The 15,303-nt window shown below is 44.0% G+C and overlaps 1 protein-coding gene and 1 long non-coding RNA gene across 4 annotated transcripts; both read left to right on the forward strand.

Moving 5' to 3' along the window:
• Positions 1-347: 347 nt before the first annotated feature.
• FAM170A (family with sequence similarity 170 member A) lies at positions 348-7,405 on the forward strand. 3 transcript variants are annotated; one of them, XR_013827785.1, is made up of 5 exons: positions 348-2,290; positions 4,674-4,814; positions 5,621-6,347; positions 6,620-6,678; positions 7,283-7,405. XR_013827785.1 is itself a non-coding variant. In XM_079918285.1 (4 exons), the coding sequence occupies exons 1-4, from the start codon at positions 2,221-2,223 to the stop codon at positions 6,624-6,626; spliced, it is 945 nt and encodes a 314-aa protein (XP_079774411.1). In that variant the 5' UTR covers positions 348-2,220; the 3' UTR covers positions 6,627-6,782. The 3 variants fall into 3 exon arrangements, 1 of the variants encoding a protein (XP_079774411.1); XR_013827786.1 differs by lacking the exon at positions 7,283-7,405 and having other exon boundaries at positions 5,621-6,529; positions 6,620-6,782; XM_079918285.1 differs by lacking the exon at positions 7,283-7,405 and having other exon boundaries at positions 6,620-6,782.
• A 1,990-nt stretch (positions 7,406-9,395) lies between these two features.
• Positions 9,396-13,591, forward strand: LOC307184208. Its single transcript, XR_013827682.1, has 3 exons — positions 9,396-9,431; positions 10,041-10,336; positions 13,418-13,591. It is a non-coding gene; the product is annotated as an uncharacterized lncRNA (long non-coding RNA).
• Positions 13,592-15,303: the final 1,712 nt, after the last annotated feature.

Raw genomic sequence — 15,303 nt, forward strand, 5'->3', positions numbered from 1 at the left:
TGCTCCGCAACGGGAGAGGCCACAACAGTGAGAGGCCCGCGTACCACAAAACAAACAAAAAAACGGACAACTTTTTGTACTTCCTGTTGCAATGCAATAGGAAGGTACACAGCATCACTTATAAAATAACCTTGTAGTAACATGAAATCGAATCTAAATCTAATTAATTCTCTAGCTGTAACTACCTGTTTATAAGAAAATAGAGGTAATAGGGAACATCTTAAATGACATCACAGGAATACAATCAACAGATTCCTGTGGAAAATTCTAAAGGATAAATTACTTAGTTTCTTCAACAAATCAGTGCCAAAAAAAAGGGAGGGAGAACTGTTGTAGACTAAAAGACACATTGACATATTGCAAGGTGTGGACCTTCTTTAGATCTTGATTTCAATATATCATAAAAAAAGACATTTAAACACATTTGGAGGAAATTGAGTATGGCTTAGTTATTGTGGTAAGAAAAAATGATAATTAAATTTGTTGGGTGAGATAATGATGTTATGTTAGAAACAAGTTTTTATCTGTTGGAGATAAATACTATGGCATGTAAGGAGAAATGACATAATGTCTGAGATTTGCAATAAAAAACAGCACTTGCCCCACCCTCCCCAAACTCCTAAACCAAAATAAATACACAAAAAACTAAAAGTGCGTGAGTGAGTGAGTGTGTTTGTGTGTGTGTGTGTGTGTGTGTAGCAGAACAAGAATGGCAGACTTTTGATAATTGTTGAAACTGGGTGATGGGTAAATGGTGCTGCACTCCTTTTATATCATTCTCTTTACTTTGTGTATGTTTGGAAATTTCTACCCCCAAAAAACTAAGAAGAAAAATCCTCCTTGCCCCATCTTTTCTAGGGATTCTCCAAGAAGCAGAAAGATTTAATCTCATCAGCAAACCCTCACAAGGCTGAAGTTGTCCTCTCTTCACTCTCCTGTTGCCTGAAACCTTAAGTCATTCTGCAGTGCCCTTTCAAATTGGGACCCGCCTCAGTCCATGTGGTATTTCTAATGAAAGCAGTGACTTCTGGGAGTCTACCTCGTCCCGTGCACCAATACTCCCACTGGATCCTGGCCACTACCTCAAAATGAGGTGTCTCTAATTCTAGAGTGGAATCAGGAGGATCCAGATGCATTGCCACTCATAACTGGTATAAATTACAGCCCACAAGCAGAGGTGTGCAAGAAACAGTACAAAACTTTTTTTTATAATTCCACGTAATTTGTATTTTAAGCCTTGATCCTGCTGGTGTCCTGTTTGGATTTCCGCCATCCCTATTTGGAAGTCATACAGGGCCAAGCTTTTGAGGAAGTGCAGGGAAGCATGATCATTGTTGACTGGAGCCCACAGTTGTAAGTGTAGACGTCCATCAGCTCGGGGGCCATGCCTCCTTTAGGTTTGGTGGCTGCTGTGCCAGGCATGGGACCGGTTGCCATGATTCTGCTTGTATGCATACTATAGCCATCTCCTTTTAGAGTTTTTGCCCCATTTACCCCTCCAGCCACACTTGAGAGGCCTTTTCTCCTCCAGGATTTGCAGACATCTCTCTCTGACTTAATTAGCACATTTCAACACTCCAATAGGGAAACAAGACAGTACCTAATTTCAAAAACCTGCTTCTGTTATGTTTCTGCTCAAGTATCCTCTCTTTTCCATGGAGTTTGCGATTTTAGAAATAAAAGCCAAGATCATCACCATGCTATTTCTGCTATGCCCTGCCAGGCTCTTCCACTGGCCAGAGAACATAGGGTCTGCTACCCACCTGAATGCAGGAGGGAAAGGGTGAAATAAAAGAAGAAAAGACAATAAACAAGAACAGATTAACATCTCAAAATATCCTGCCACATTGGAAAGATGTGAGAGTTGAATTCACGGGAAAGGTTCTACTGGGAAAAAGGAATTGTTCTTGGAAATGGGGTCTGTGCTGTTGCAGAGACTGTTGAACCTAGGTCCACAGAATGCTCTGAGGTCATCCTTGAGGTCAGAGAACTCTGCTGTGGCCGTGGCAACCTTTGAAACTTAGCAGCCCTGGTGAGTGCTAGGCAGTACTGCCGGTTCACTAAGTGGTCTAAGTTCTTCAGCCATTTAGGAGACTTGACTATTTTTATTGGTATTGAATCATTTCAACGGATTTCCCAAGAGCCAAGAAGGGCCAAGCTGTAGGGAAGAGGAGGAGTTGGAGGTGAGGCATCTTCTAAGGGAGACTTCTAGTTGGTACGATGAAACAGCGACAAAAGAGGAAACATCTGGAAAATGAAGAGTCCCAGGAAACTGCCGAGAAGGGAGGAGGTATGTGGGAGGGGCACCTTGTCTGGGGCACATGGGTTTCTGCCAAACTGAACCTTCTCTAGGAAGGGGGGGTTACTGAGAACGTGTCACCTGTGAAGCAGGGAGCGAGAGACCTTGTCTCACTGATGCTGCCGTATCCATCCGGAGGGTCCCTGTGGTGTGAGACGGCACAGAACGGGCCAGATGCCCCTGGGAGATGGGAGGTCAGCTCCGCCGGTCTGAGGACTCTCTCCTGGGGCTGCCGGGCCTGGAGCTTTGTTGGACTCACAGCAGGCTGCATCCTGCTTGCACAGACCTAGAGGTGCAGCTTTTCTCAGTCCCCAAGTTGTCTCTTTGATCTTTCCCTGGGGTCATGAGGTGTGGGATGTGAAGGATGCAAGGATGCTGAGAGAGACCCATGAGTTGCTTGGCCCCTTTTACCAAAGTGGAAAGAGAAGCCCCATGAGTTGAAGGCCTTGTTGAAAAATACCTTGAGAAGTGGAATGCAGTTCAAAAGAAGATTGCTTGTCTAGGGATGGTGTCATATTGAAAGCAAGGAAGTTTTATTCCTTCAACAGGAAGAATTTCCCACAGGAAATCAAGGGAAGGGAAGGGCTTTCCAGAGACTGAGACCACGTGGGCAGGGGTGAGAAATGTCCTCAGGGTCCTGCGGGGAGCTCTGAGAGCCACGGGCCACGTGGTGCCTGCGTGCATTAAATGTAGGCGAGTAGCTTGCCCTGGGAGAGGGGTGGTCATGTGAGGAAGTGGGGCAGAGTGGAGCCCACCCCAGAGTTCCAGCTAGAGGCCTCTGCCCCAGATTAGAGCCCAGTAGCTTCTACCGGGCCCAGGGCCCTGGAGACTGTAGGATGGGCCCTGGGAATGGAGGTCTAGACAGCAGGCAGATTTTCAGGCAGTGGCTGGGACAGGCTGGGGAAGGCAATGACTGCCCCTGTCCCCACCATTCAGAATATTTTTCTCTATGTTCCTGTGTGTGTGTGAGAGAGAGAGAGAGAGTGTGTGTGTGTGTGTGTGTGTGTGTGTGTGTGTGTGTGTGTGGTAGTGGAGAGAAGAGCGGGATGAATGGGGGTAGAGTGCTTATCAGATATAAAGTCTGCATGGTAAAGTTCTTGTCACCCTGCCTGGACCTGGGTGACACTCGGTGTATGTAAGAGTGTTTACAGAATTATTGTTAGGGGTGTTTTATGAGACAGTAACTCATACACCCATGTACACTCTGATACAGCAAAAATATCACACACCCCACATACGACTTCCTTATTAAACCACACACAGCACGTGTAGGTATATACACGCATCACTCCTGTACTACATTCTCATACAACCCACCTGTGTCACAATCCTCTCCTCCAACACCAAACGCTGGAGATGAGATATGTATATAGACACACACACTATATATATATGACACACACACTATATATATATATATGTATCTCCTCAACTCTCGCACAAACACAGCTAACTTCAGCTATCTCTAAATACCTCTATAAGAACCAGTCACATGTCACACACACCACACTTATAACACATTCTTGAGTAATGCCAGACCCGCTTTGTACAAACCACAGTAAACCACAGTCTCACTAACCCATGTCAGGATTGCCAGATAAAATATGGGCTATCCAGTTAACTTTGAATTCCAGATAAACAACAAGTAATTTTTCAGTAGGAGTATGTCCCAAATATTGTATGGGCCATATTTACACTAAAAATAAGTAAGACCAAATAGTGCATGGGAATACTTACACTAAAAAATTATTCTGGGTTTATCTGAAATTGAAATTTAACTGGCTGCCCTGTATTTTTGTTTGCTAAGTCTGGCAACCCTTATATACTTACCACCAGCTGATGTATTATATATTTATTGTATTTTTGTTTAGTGTTTGTCTTCCCCTACTAGAATGTGCAGCATTACCAGAGACTAGAACAATGGAAGAGTGCCGGATACATAGGAATAGCTGCTTACTGAATCTTGGTGAATGAAAGAATGAACACACACCATAAATACAAGCCACACCATGTAATGAGGAAAAGTTACATGTCCCAGAATTCCTGACTTGTGAACAGAAACCACGCACACAAAGGCCACAGACACAGATAGACACATCTGCACTGTGCTCCCCACGCCAACCCCACGCTTACCACAGACTTAACTGATACACATCACTCACTCTTCCCTCATACGCAGTCATCACTGAGGCCTACATTACCAACAAGACACTGACAGAATAAGTATTGATTTGAATTAAATACTGGAGTATCCACCGGGAACCACACTCTCAACTGTGTGTATTCGCTGCACCTGACACGTGTCAGACACTCAGTAAATATCTGTGGACAGAGGACTGATGAACCCACCCTGAGCCTTTCATTCCTCCCTCAGGAATCTTGAAGTCACAAGAGGATCCCCCACCGCTTGGATCCACTGTGGTGGCCCAAGACTGCAGCCCAGGGTCAGGGGAGGTCTCCTCTGCCTCTGAATACTTCTCCTATGCTTCTTCTCCATGCAAGCTCATCTGCAGTGGTAAGGGCGCGGGGCTCCTCAGGTGAGGGGGTGCTTGGCTGTGAGGCAGGACGCACACAGATCCCAGGGAGGCTGAGAGGAAACCCAGGGTCATCGGAGGTGATGAGGGCTCTGTGGAGGAGCCTGGGCAGGATGGCTGAGCTGTTACGAGGGCAGGGATCCCAGCTGAGTCTGGGGGGCGTGTGAATCCTGGTACCACCATGGTGGGGAAGTCAAGGAGCAGGGGCCGGAAAGGTCTGGGCTTGAGGTGGAGGGCAGAGGGACCGGATTAAGCATCTTCAGGGGGAAATGTAGGGTTTGTCTTTGCCCTTGCTTCCAGAGAAGGACAGAGTTCTTCATCATAGACCTCCAGCCTGAGAGCAGGACCACCCAGCTGAGGTCCACACAGCTCACACATACATCCGCCCTCCAGGCACAGCCCTTCTCAGTGCACACATAAACCCCAGGCACGTGATCCACAGTGCTCTTCTCCTGCACCACAGCCCCATTCCACAAGTAATGCACCACCGATATTCCCAAACTCACACTCCTTGTCGTACACGCATCCTTCCGCATCCCTCACATACCACAGCCCTCACCACCATACTCCACACCCCTGTATACAGACACCGCCCCAGTATCCCCCCACGCGCAGATGAAAAGCCCACAGATGACACCAGATACACCACTCCATCCTACGGCCAACAGACACCAAGGTCATGACACAGCTATGTCATGCAAATGTCCCTCCCTCGTCTACCACACCTGCTCCCTCAGCTTCTGGCATGGCCCATGCATGTTATTATGTTTTTAATTTCCTTTTTCAGAAATCCAGAGATTACATCGAGACACTGCCCAGCCTAGAGCACCCCTAGCCCAGGTTCAGGAACAAGGGGAGACCACTCCCCCATCACAGTATGTCTCCTTCTCATCCTCTTCATCGTATGAGGACTCTCTGTATACAGACGAAGAGGAAAGGGGCATGAAAATATTCTACATGCGGGTACAAGTGAACAAGGGTGTAGCTGTCTCCTGGATGATAGAGAAACCCTTGGAGTTGCTAGAAAAGCAGCTGAGGAGAGAAGAAGTGACCCTTCCTGAGCATGTGTGGGTAGGCAATGCCATCTCTCATGTGTCCACCAGAAACCTGTCTGACAGTGAGCCCACTGGGGAGGAGAATGAGTGTGAGGAAAGGGCAGAGCCAGACAGCCCATCAGGGTCACCTGCAGTCAAGGAGACGCCCAGGGCCAAGACACCGGACTGGCTGGTGACCATGGAGATGGGCTTCAGGTGCATGGCCTGCTGCCGGGTCTTCCCCACCTTGGAGATCCTCCAGCAGCACGTGCAGTACAGTGTCCAGGACGGCTTCAGCTGCCATGTCTTTCATCTCGCCATGTCCCAGCTGACGGACAATGTGGAATCCGAGAGCACCTCTGAGGAGGAGAAAGAGGAGCAAGAAGAAAAGGAGAATGAGGGGCAGCAGCCCACGGGGGAAGACCTCTGCCCGAGGAGCCAGTGTCCAGTCTATGTGTTTCATTCTCCGAAGGACAGGAAGTGAGCAGGGGCTGCGGCTGCGGAGGGAGCTGTACCTTCCCTGAGCCAGTCCCGTCTCACCACCCCAGGCTCATGCTTCCATAAGGGAGAGTTGGGGGCTTTAGCACCTCAGGGGACAACTGAATGGGAGATAACCGGCTCCCGTGCTTCTGGCCCAGTCATTTAATAATAAAGTCATGACTGTAAGTGGGAATTTATCCTGAGCTTTTCAGCTCCCACAGGAAATTCTCTTTAACTAAGAAGTGTTTTTCTCTCTTTTGATTTCCACACAGCAACTGAGATTCATGGGACAGAAGATCCCGGAAGACGGTGTGGCCTTCTCTTGGAAGAGGTAAGGCTGGAGGCTGGCACAGTCTCCTGAGCCTATGTCACGAGGGCCCAGAGGAGTCTAAAGGAAGGGGCTGCAGAGATGTGCTGGTTTACCTAATGGCTGTGCAGTTGCGTCGACTTGGGGACACACCCAGCACTTCCAAAGGAATTGACCTCTGTTGACTTAAACAAGAATGTGGAGCGTTTTGACTAGGAGTTTTCTCAGGGCCTGCACGGTGGACTTCAACTCTAAGAGGATGTACTTCCAGCAGCTCCTTCTCGGCAGAGAGAGCCAGGAGTGGTCTGAAGAGAGGACAGGGCCCCTTGCAGGACCAGAACTTTGAGGTCTGAGAGCCTTTGGCCTGAGCTGAGATCTCACCCTGACCACTGTACCTAGCCTTCTGGGGCAAAGGGGAATGTGAAAGAGAGTCACGTGGAAATGAGGTCCCCCGAGATATGGAAATGTTCCAGAACCTTCGTTGTGTAGTAGTGGATCTGGAGCCAAGCTCACTGTGCTGTGTGTGGCTCTGAGCTTTAAGGCAACGCTGGAGGGTAACCCTGACCAGCAGAGCTTATAGTGCTTCTTGTCTCTTCCTGTTCTACCTCATTTGTTTTCTCCATTCCAGGGAGAAGAAAGGACCCTCAGGATAGTAGCAGACAGAATGCCGTGGTCTGAAGGAGGATGAAGGGACCAGCACTCAGTCTCACATTAATATAATGTTATAAACATCATATGCAATAAAGGGCATTTTCCAAACCTTTCCTGGATGTTTTATTTAATTACATTTTTCTATCTATGCATCTATCTATCAGTCATCTACATCTGTATCTTTCAAGGTTTGTGAACAAGCTTTCGCATAAGCACTAGAGACGTCCGCCAGCATTTTCCAGAAGGAGGCCTGGAAATTGCTGGGGACTTCTCACACATAGGGAATGGCCACAACCCTTGCCACACAGACTGTGTGCGTGGCCCTCCTGACTTACTCCCACTCTCTCTCTGAATTTCCTGAGGTCTGAGATGGGGGTGCTGGCTGGAGGTAATGGTCACGTGCAGGCTGAATCTTCTCCAGATTCTGATTCTCTTCCTGGGCATATCGTCCTCAAGCACAGTTTCTATGTCCCTGGCCACACTGATCTCTCTCCTTCAGTCCTTCCCTCCCTCCCTCTCCTGCCTCCCAGTGCAGAGAATACTTTTTACATTTGAGACGAGATTTATTTTTTGTTCACAGAATTCTCACCTGTTCTACTGTGACCTCCGTTTTTAACATTCCAAAGCTGAGAATTTTCTTTTTTTCTCCCTCATTTCTGCTGAGTCTTTACCTTCCTAATGCAGTGAACTCAGAGTGCCTAGCTGACTGGATGGGGAAAAAAATCCAGGGAGCAAAGAGAAATAATAAAAAATATATCAGTTAATTTTTCATAGTGTTATCCAACTATATATTTTTAAAATTTAGGAATAATATTAGGAATATTCTCTTTATAAAAAACTGAATTATTGGGCTTCCCTGGTGGCGCAGTGGTTAAGAATCTGCCTGCAAATGCAGGGGACATGGCTTCGAGCCCTGGTGTGGGAAGATCCCACATGCCACGGAGTAACTAAGCCCGCGCGCCACAACTACTGAGCCTGCACTACAGAGCCCGTGTGCCACAACTACTGAGCCCACATGCCACAACTACTGAAGCCTGTGCGCCTAGAGCCCGTGCTCCGCAGCAAGAGAAGCCACTGCAATGAGAAGCCCGTGCACCACAGCTAAGAGTAGCCCCCGCTCACTGCAACTAGAGAATGCTCGCTGGCAGCAACAAAGACCCAATGCAGCCCCAAATAAATTAATTAATTAAAAAAAACTGAATTATTTTAAAGGGTACAATGTATAAAAGTACAATAAAAGTCCCCCTTCATAACCCCCCAACCCCACTCTCAAGACTACTTCCTTTTGTAGAGATTATTGATCACTAGCTGTCTGATTTCAAGACTTTTGGTCCATGAATTTACATATGTAGGTGCTTTATATGTGATTTATAGCTTTATAGAGATTTTTTATTTATAAATTATATCATACCGTATCTATTCTAAAATTAACGTTTTGATTGGAGATATTTTAATGTCTTTAATATAGAGATTTAGTATAAATCTTTGCTGTAGGTCTATCCCATTTTTTAGGCAAATGTTATTTATTTACTTCTAGTGACAAATCATAATATAATTATTCCCTTATTGATGGACATTTCGAGAAAGATACTCTTTTTCTCCTGCAATTGTCTTGTGACTTTACCTGTTAACCAGATTGTGTTTCTTCTAAGTATTTTTGATTTATAAATTGTGCCATACCATATCTATTCTAAAATTAACATTTTGATTGGAGATCTTTTAATGTCTTTTATATAGAGATATAATATTAATATTTTAAATAGTCTCCAGTTTCCCTGTGGATTATTGACCTTTTAAACTCTGTACTTCAGTTTTCCCTCAATACCTGTAATTTTGTCATGGCTATTTCTGTACTTAAAGATGAGTAACTATATGATTGATTTCTTCATTTTTTTTCCATCTCTTTCCAAGGTACTGAAGTTGATTGTGTCTTATGAATTAGTGAAAAATGCTAGTCCTCGAGTCAGGACATTGGGCCCTTTACCAAGTAACTCAACCTTCCTGGGCTTCAGCTTCTGTATGTGTGATCAAGAGGCTTGGACTAGCTGACTTTTCAAATGCTGTGTTTCTTTGATTCACTCTCACTTACTGATCTGCTACTTAAGAAGAGGGTCTGTTCTCATAAAGTAAGAACGGTCTTTTTTTAATCCTTGGGTTGGGCAGAGTTTAATTGGTCATACTCAGTTTGTTAGTTCTATTTACTTTTACATATGCTTAGCTCTAAATAATTTATATAGCTCTTGTAACTATTTTTAGATCTTATTTTTTTCTTATTTTCTTTTACAGTTTCTAATTTGTTATCACCAGTGTAGAGGAGCCTGATTGGTTTTTAAAATTTATTGATCTTGTATCTGTCTGCCTTGTTGAACCATCTTATTAGTTCCTACTAGTTTATCTGTGGGTTCTTTTGGGTTTCCTAGATAAATGAGCAAATTAAATGTAAATAATGTGTTCTTTGGATAAAGTTTATTTTCTTGCATCTATATATATATATACAAGCAATATGTTGAATTGATTTAAATATTTAAATACTTACATACCTGTTATCATACTCTAACATTCTTTATCTTATTTTCTTTCAATCAATATTATGTTTTCAAGATTTATCCACGTCAATCCATATAGATCTAGGTCTTTTACTTTTGACTGATATTATTTCGTCACATGCGTATAGCATCATTTATTTTCCATTCAAGCATTATTGGACAATTGGATTGCTTCCCTCCCTTCTCTAGAACAAACAATGTTTCCTAGAATCTCCCTGAAGATGTTTGACAGTCGAGAAGGGCCAGGCTGCCCGAAGGATTCCTACTTGCTTTTAGCCACCTTCCAACAGGCCATCTCTAGCCAGCAATTTGAAGCACAGATGAAATGAAAACTCCTCCAAATGTGGAGATCTTAGGAGCTTCCTAGGAGGTGGGAGGTTAATGATAGGCATCCTGCTGGGATCCCAGGGGAGTCTGAGCTGGCCTGAACCTCTTCCTCCTCCTCCATCTCTCAAGAGAAATGTGGAGGAAAGACTTCAAAAACTGTGAGTAGGCAGAGGGAGAGATATTGGGGGCCGAAGCTGTAACTGAGGTCTTTGAGTGGGCCGTGAGGACGCAGAGCCTCTAGAGAGCCAGGCTCTGCCTTCTGAGAACTTCTTCCCTAAGGATGCTCATGATGAAGGTGATACCAGGCATATACAGCTGACTTGGTCCACACTGTCACAGAAAGCCTTATCAGAATCTCTTCTTGTTCATACACTCTTGTGTCTGTTACTTGGTTATTGCCTTTGGTACTCCACTGATGTGAACCACAGTCGCTAGGGGATGGAGGACACTAGTGACCCATCTTGCTCTGTGGCATTAGTCCACAGCTTGAGGGTAAGGGAGGAGGCCAAATGAAGCTCAAGAAGGAAAGATGGAGTTTGAAGAGAAGACCTGAGTTAAGGGTGTCTTCTCAAGTCTTGATGAATGAAATGTAGCTCCAGTACCTGAAGTCCTGCTTGTTCTCAAGTCTGACCACGGGGCTGGGTGCACTCAGTGAAGGAACCGTATACACTTAGTATTTCATTGCTTGCTCACACTTGCCCTCCTCTGATACACACTGCAAGACTGATATTCCCCTGAAACAACGTTCCACCTGCTACTGTCATCTCATGAACATTTGCTTCCCCTTCCTAGTGTCCCCCTAGAATGCCATTGCAGGAAATTAATAATTTGATAATCATGCTTCTTACCATATTCTCAGCAACTTCTGATAAATTTTATTCACTTTATTCCATAGTCCTCACACATCAATAATCTTCCTTAACTTCCTAGCTGCAGATTAACCCATTCGGAATCATTTCTTTTTCTTTCTCCTCTTTGGCAAATCCTTTCTATCTTTTAAGGTCCTTTTCTTGTCTCTCTATCATCCTGCCTTCCTGAACTTGTTTTTCTGTTTAAGTAACCTTTCAATCTCCTTCCCCAATTTCCTCATAAACATTTAGAGTTTATTCCTCACAAGTCAGACAGCGGTATATGAATGGCCAGGCATAATGGACTCAGAATGAGTTGGTACCCCCGAGGTACCTGTCTTGCTGGGGAACCACAGGTGAAGGGCTGGCTGCTGGACATATGTTTGCATGGAGTCAGGCTGAGTGGCCTCAGGGTGTTTGCTCTGCACTTGTGTGTGTTTCTCCCTAGTTGGTTTCCTTGTCCAGCCACCTCTGACCTCCCTCCATCCAGCCCAAGGAATCCTTCTCATCACAGGGGTAGGATGTTTGTCTCATTTTCCATCACATCCTTTCCAAAAGTTTGGTTGTGAGTTGTTCCCATTCCAAAGACCTTTCCTCTTTTAAGAGAAAAGAGAAAATCTTTTCTCTCCTTTTCTCTCACTTCACTTCTGCTCTATTATATCCTCCGTCCAGAATGGCCCACTGACTCAAATGGGTGTAGATCCGAAGATGACAAGAAATGCCAGCAATTCTGAAATAATAATACAGATGTATCAGGAAGACTTGAAAACCTTTATCCCGCCACATTAAAAAAAATTGCACTTCCAATGTATTAAAAGTCTCAGTGTAGAAACACAAATGATATAGAAATTGAATTACACTCAATCTTTTCTTCTTTCCTGATTTATTCTAATCCTCAAAGTTAAGATGATTGACTTTGTTATGTAAACTTGCAGACATTTTCTACACATACACACTTTTCTTTTTTTCACATAAGAGTGTGAACTAGGTCACTTTCAGCATGCTGTGATTCTGTGATTCACTCTCTCCCACTGAGTCATCCACTGATAAAGTAATCTTTTTCATGGAGAAATATTTCCAATAGCTAATAGCCAATGTCTGTGGAGTGCTTACTCTGTGTCGGTTTCTTCTAACTATTTTACAGATAATTTGTACAATATACCCATGGGCTAGGTACAATTATAACCCCCAAGTGACAGATAAGTGCAGATAAGTACAAATAAATACAGAGGCCAAGTGACTTGCCCAAGACACTGGAGCAAATCAAAATCCATGCCTCTGTAATCATTTTGCTCTATTGCCTCTGTCTGGAAGGCTTGATGATTTTGCAACTAAAACCTTAAATATCATGTTACATTTTTATATCTCTGACACAAGGGTGGGGTTGTGATATGGGGTAACTAACCTGACTACTTTTGAAAACCCTTATGCATCTGGATGAAAGTAAGCCAGGGACTGCAAGCTATAGATTTAAGATTTCCTACCAACTTTTAAAAATACCTTCTTGAATGCAATTTATGTAATGTCAAGTCTAGGATGTAGTCCAAATAGTAACAGAAAAATGGAGATATGTAGAAAAATACTTAAAGTTGACAAGTATTGGGAGTGTAGTATTTTGGGGGCCAACGTGTAGACCACAGGAAAACTTGCTGCTTCCATCCCAAAGGGAAGAGCTCTATGTTGCAACTGCCAAAGTCCCTGGGGCAGCAGGTCTGCTCACTGCTTAGTAAAGAAGCCTCCTCAGTTTGATAGAATCATATGGGAGCCTTACATTTGGTTAGCAGTTCTACATTCTTGATGTAATAATATTTTCAGGGTGTGGGAGGGTATCAAGCTATGAAAATACCCTTGGAGAGATTTGCTTATTAAGTTTGGCTTTTTCAATCTCCCTAATGCTTCTTTGCTAAACACCAGGCAGTTTCCTTCACTTTTCAGAATCATGTTGTTTTTCCCTTGTCTAATGAACTTTCAAATACTTTTTGATGAGCTATTAAGTTTGGAGAAAAATAAACATCTCCTTAAAATAAGGAAGATAATAACAATGACAAGTAGAAAAAGCTCTAAAATTGGGAATATACTCCATTATAGCCAATTAATGGGAGTGGAAAGTCCGTGCTCACTGTCCAGGACATATAAATAAAAGTTGAGGATGCTCTGAGGCATCTCTTGGATCTCTATAATCCTCCATCATTTCTGATGAGTAGGGTTGACAGATAAAATATAGGCTGTTCAGTTCAATATGAATGTCAGAAAAACAATGAGTACATTTTTAAGATAAGTATGCCCCAAATAGTACATAGGATATACTTATACTAAAAATAATGATTTATTATTCATCTGAAGTTCAAGTTTAACTGGGTATCCTGTATTTTTATTTACTAAATCTGACAGCCCTACGGATGATCCACAATGGAGGCAGTTCAGGAACGGTACATGCTGGCTCTCGGACAGTCAGAAATTGCTTCAGCAGATCCAGGTACAGTAGGAAATTCTTTTCGGACATAGCTCAGAAGCCACGGGCAGCCCTTGGCTGCAAGTACTTCCTTGGGTTTCCCTGAGGTGGGGTAAACCTTCCTCTTAATGGCCTTTTGGTAAGTCTGGAAGACCATATCCAAGGGGAGCCCCAAAGTCAGTTTCATCCTCACAACCATGTTTCCAATTCCTGGAATTGGCTGCATGTGACTCACAAGAGATGAGGAGGTTTGTGAAAATTGGGAGTGTCATAGCTTTAACACTTTGTAGGTAAAGTTTTGCTGTTCTGAGGGTTTTAACAGGAGCAATGTGAAAGACTCCAGGTCCCCAGGTAGATAGAAATAATCCTGTTATACTTCTGTGTATGTGACAAGTCTCTAATAGTTCACAGAGCAAATATATGGTCTTAGAAAGACTGATCCAAGCTTGGATGTTTCTGGTGACAAGGCAAGGTCCTGAGTTTCAAGTTCACCTTTTATGGTTGAGGAGACAATAAGGTTGTCAGAAGGGAAATCATGGAGGAGACCTTGGTTTCACTCATTGTTCAGGCTTTTATATTTGGTTCTATCTAGATTGTGTTTCAAAGGTGGAGCTTGTTTACAACGATGAACATTCTCTGATGTGCTTTTTGGACCTTCATTCCCAGAGTGAGAGAAGTGCTGAGGCTATATTCTGAAATGCCATGGATATTCAACGGCATTTCCCAGGTACTGTTCCCTTGGTGCTGCTCCTTGAAATGTGCAAAGGGATTATCATCTGTTTTGTGGCCTGTCCTAGCATCGTGAAAGGAAGCTGCTGCACCTGGCTCAGAGGATTTAGGATGTGGTGGGAGAAGACGGGTCACATTTAGGTAACTGGTGTTACTATAGCCAAGGAGAACAAATTATTGGAAGTGGAGGTGTCTGGGATGGGAATGATGTTGCTGTAAGTTCACAAATGCTCCAGGACCAGGGAAGACATCCAGAAGTACTGGGCTTTGTTTTAGGTTGCAGGTAAGAGAGAGAGGGATGGACTAGAGATTGACCTCATACAGCTGGTCAGTGTGTTGTTCTTTCGTTCATTCATTCATTCATTCATCCAACACGTATTTACTGAGTTACTGTCATGTGTCAGTTACTCTGTTAGGTTTTTAGATATGATAATGAAGAAAACAAATTCTCAGTCTTTAAGGAGTGTATAGTTCAGTCAGAGAGACTGATAAAGAAATAGGTAATTACAACATAGGAAATAAGTCATTTGATAGAGGAAGTGGGTCTTTGTGGGTGTACACAGGAGGCTAAATTTAACTAAGCCCAGTGGTGGAGGTAGGGAATGGGAGACCCAGAGGGACTTCTTGAACGAAGTGATGGTGGAGATCAGCAGGGTGAGTAGAAATTTTCCAGGACCTTCCCAGGCAAAGATGGAAGGAAGAAAGAAAGTTTCAGGCAGAGGGACCACTCTGTACAAAATCCTTAAGATAAAGAGAATATTGTATGTTCTTCAGTATGGCTGGGGCATGAACTCTGAGAAAGGGGGTTGATAGGAGATATGGCTGGAAAGAGAGCCACGGCTCTGTCATTTAGAGTTTGTTCTGTAGGCGATGGAGATTCACTGAAGGTGAAGGCAGAGGAGTGACTCCATCAGATTGTGTTCTAGAAAAGTCACTTAGGTGACTGTGTATAGGGTGGGTTTAACTGAGCCTCAGCGTGGACAGTAAGCTCAAATTTTTCTATGTGGGACCAGTGTCACACATGGGACTATGTAGGTCACCAGATTCAATGGGGCAATGAATGTTTTTTGGCTTTTTCCTCCTTTTTTATATGAGG

The sequence above is a fragment of the Stenella coeruleoalba genome (assembly GCF_951394435.1).
Source record: "Stenella coeruleoalba genome assembly, chromosome: 3".
NCBI classification, from domain to species: Eukaryota; Metazoa; Chordata; class Mammalia; order Artiodactyla; family Delphinidae; genus Stenella; species Stenella coeruleoalba.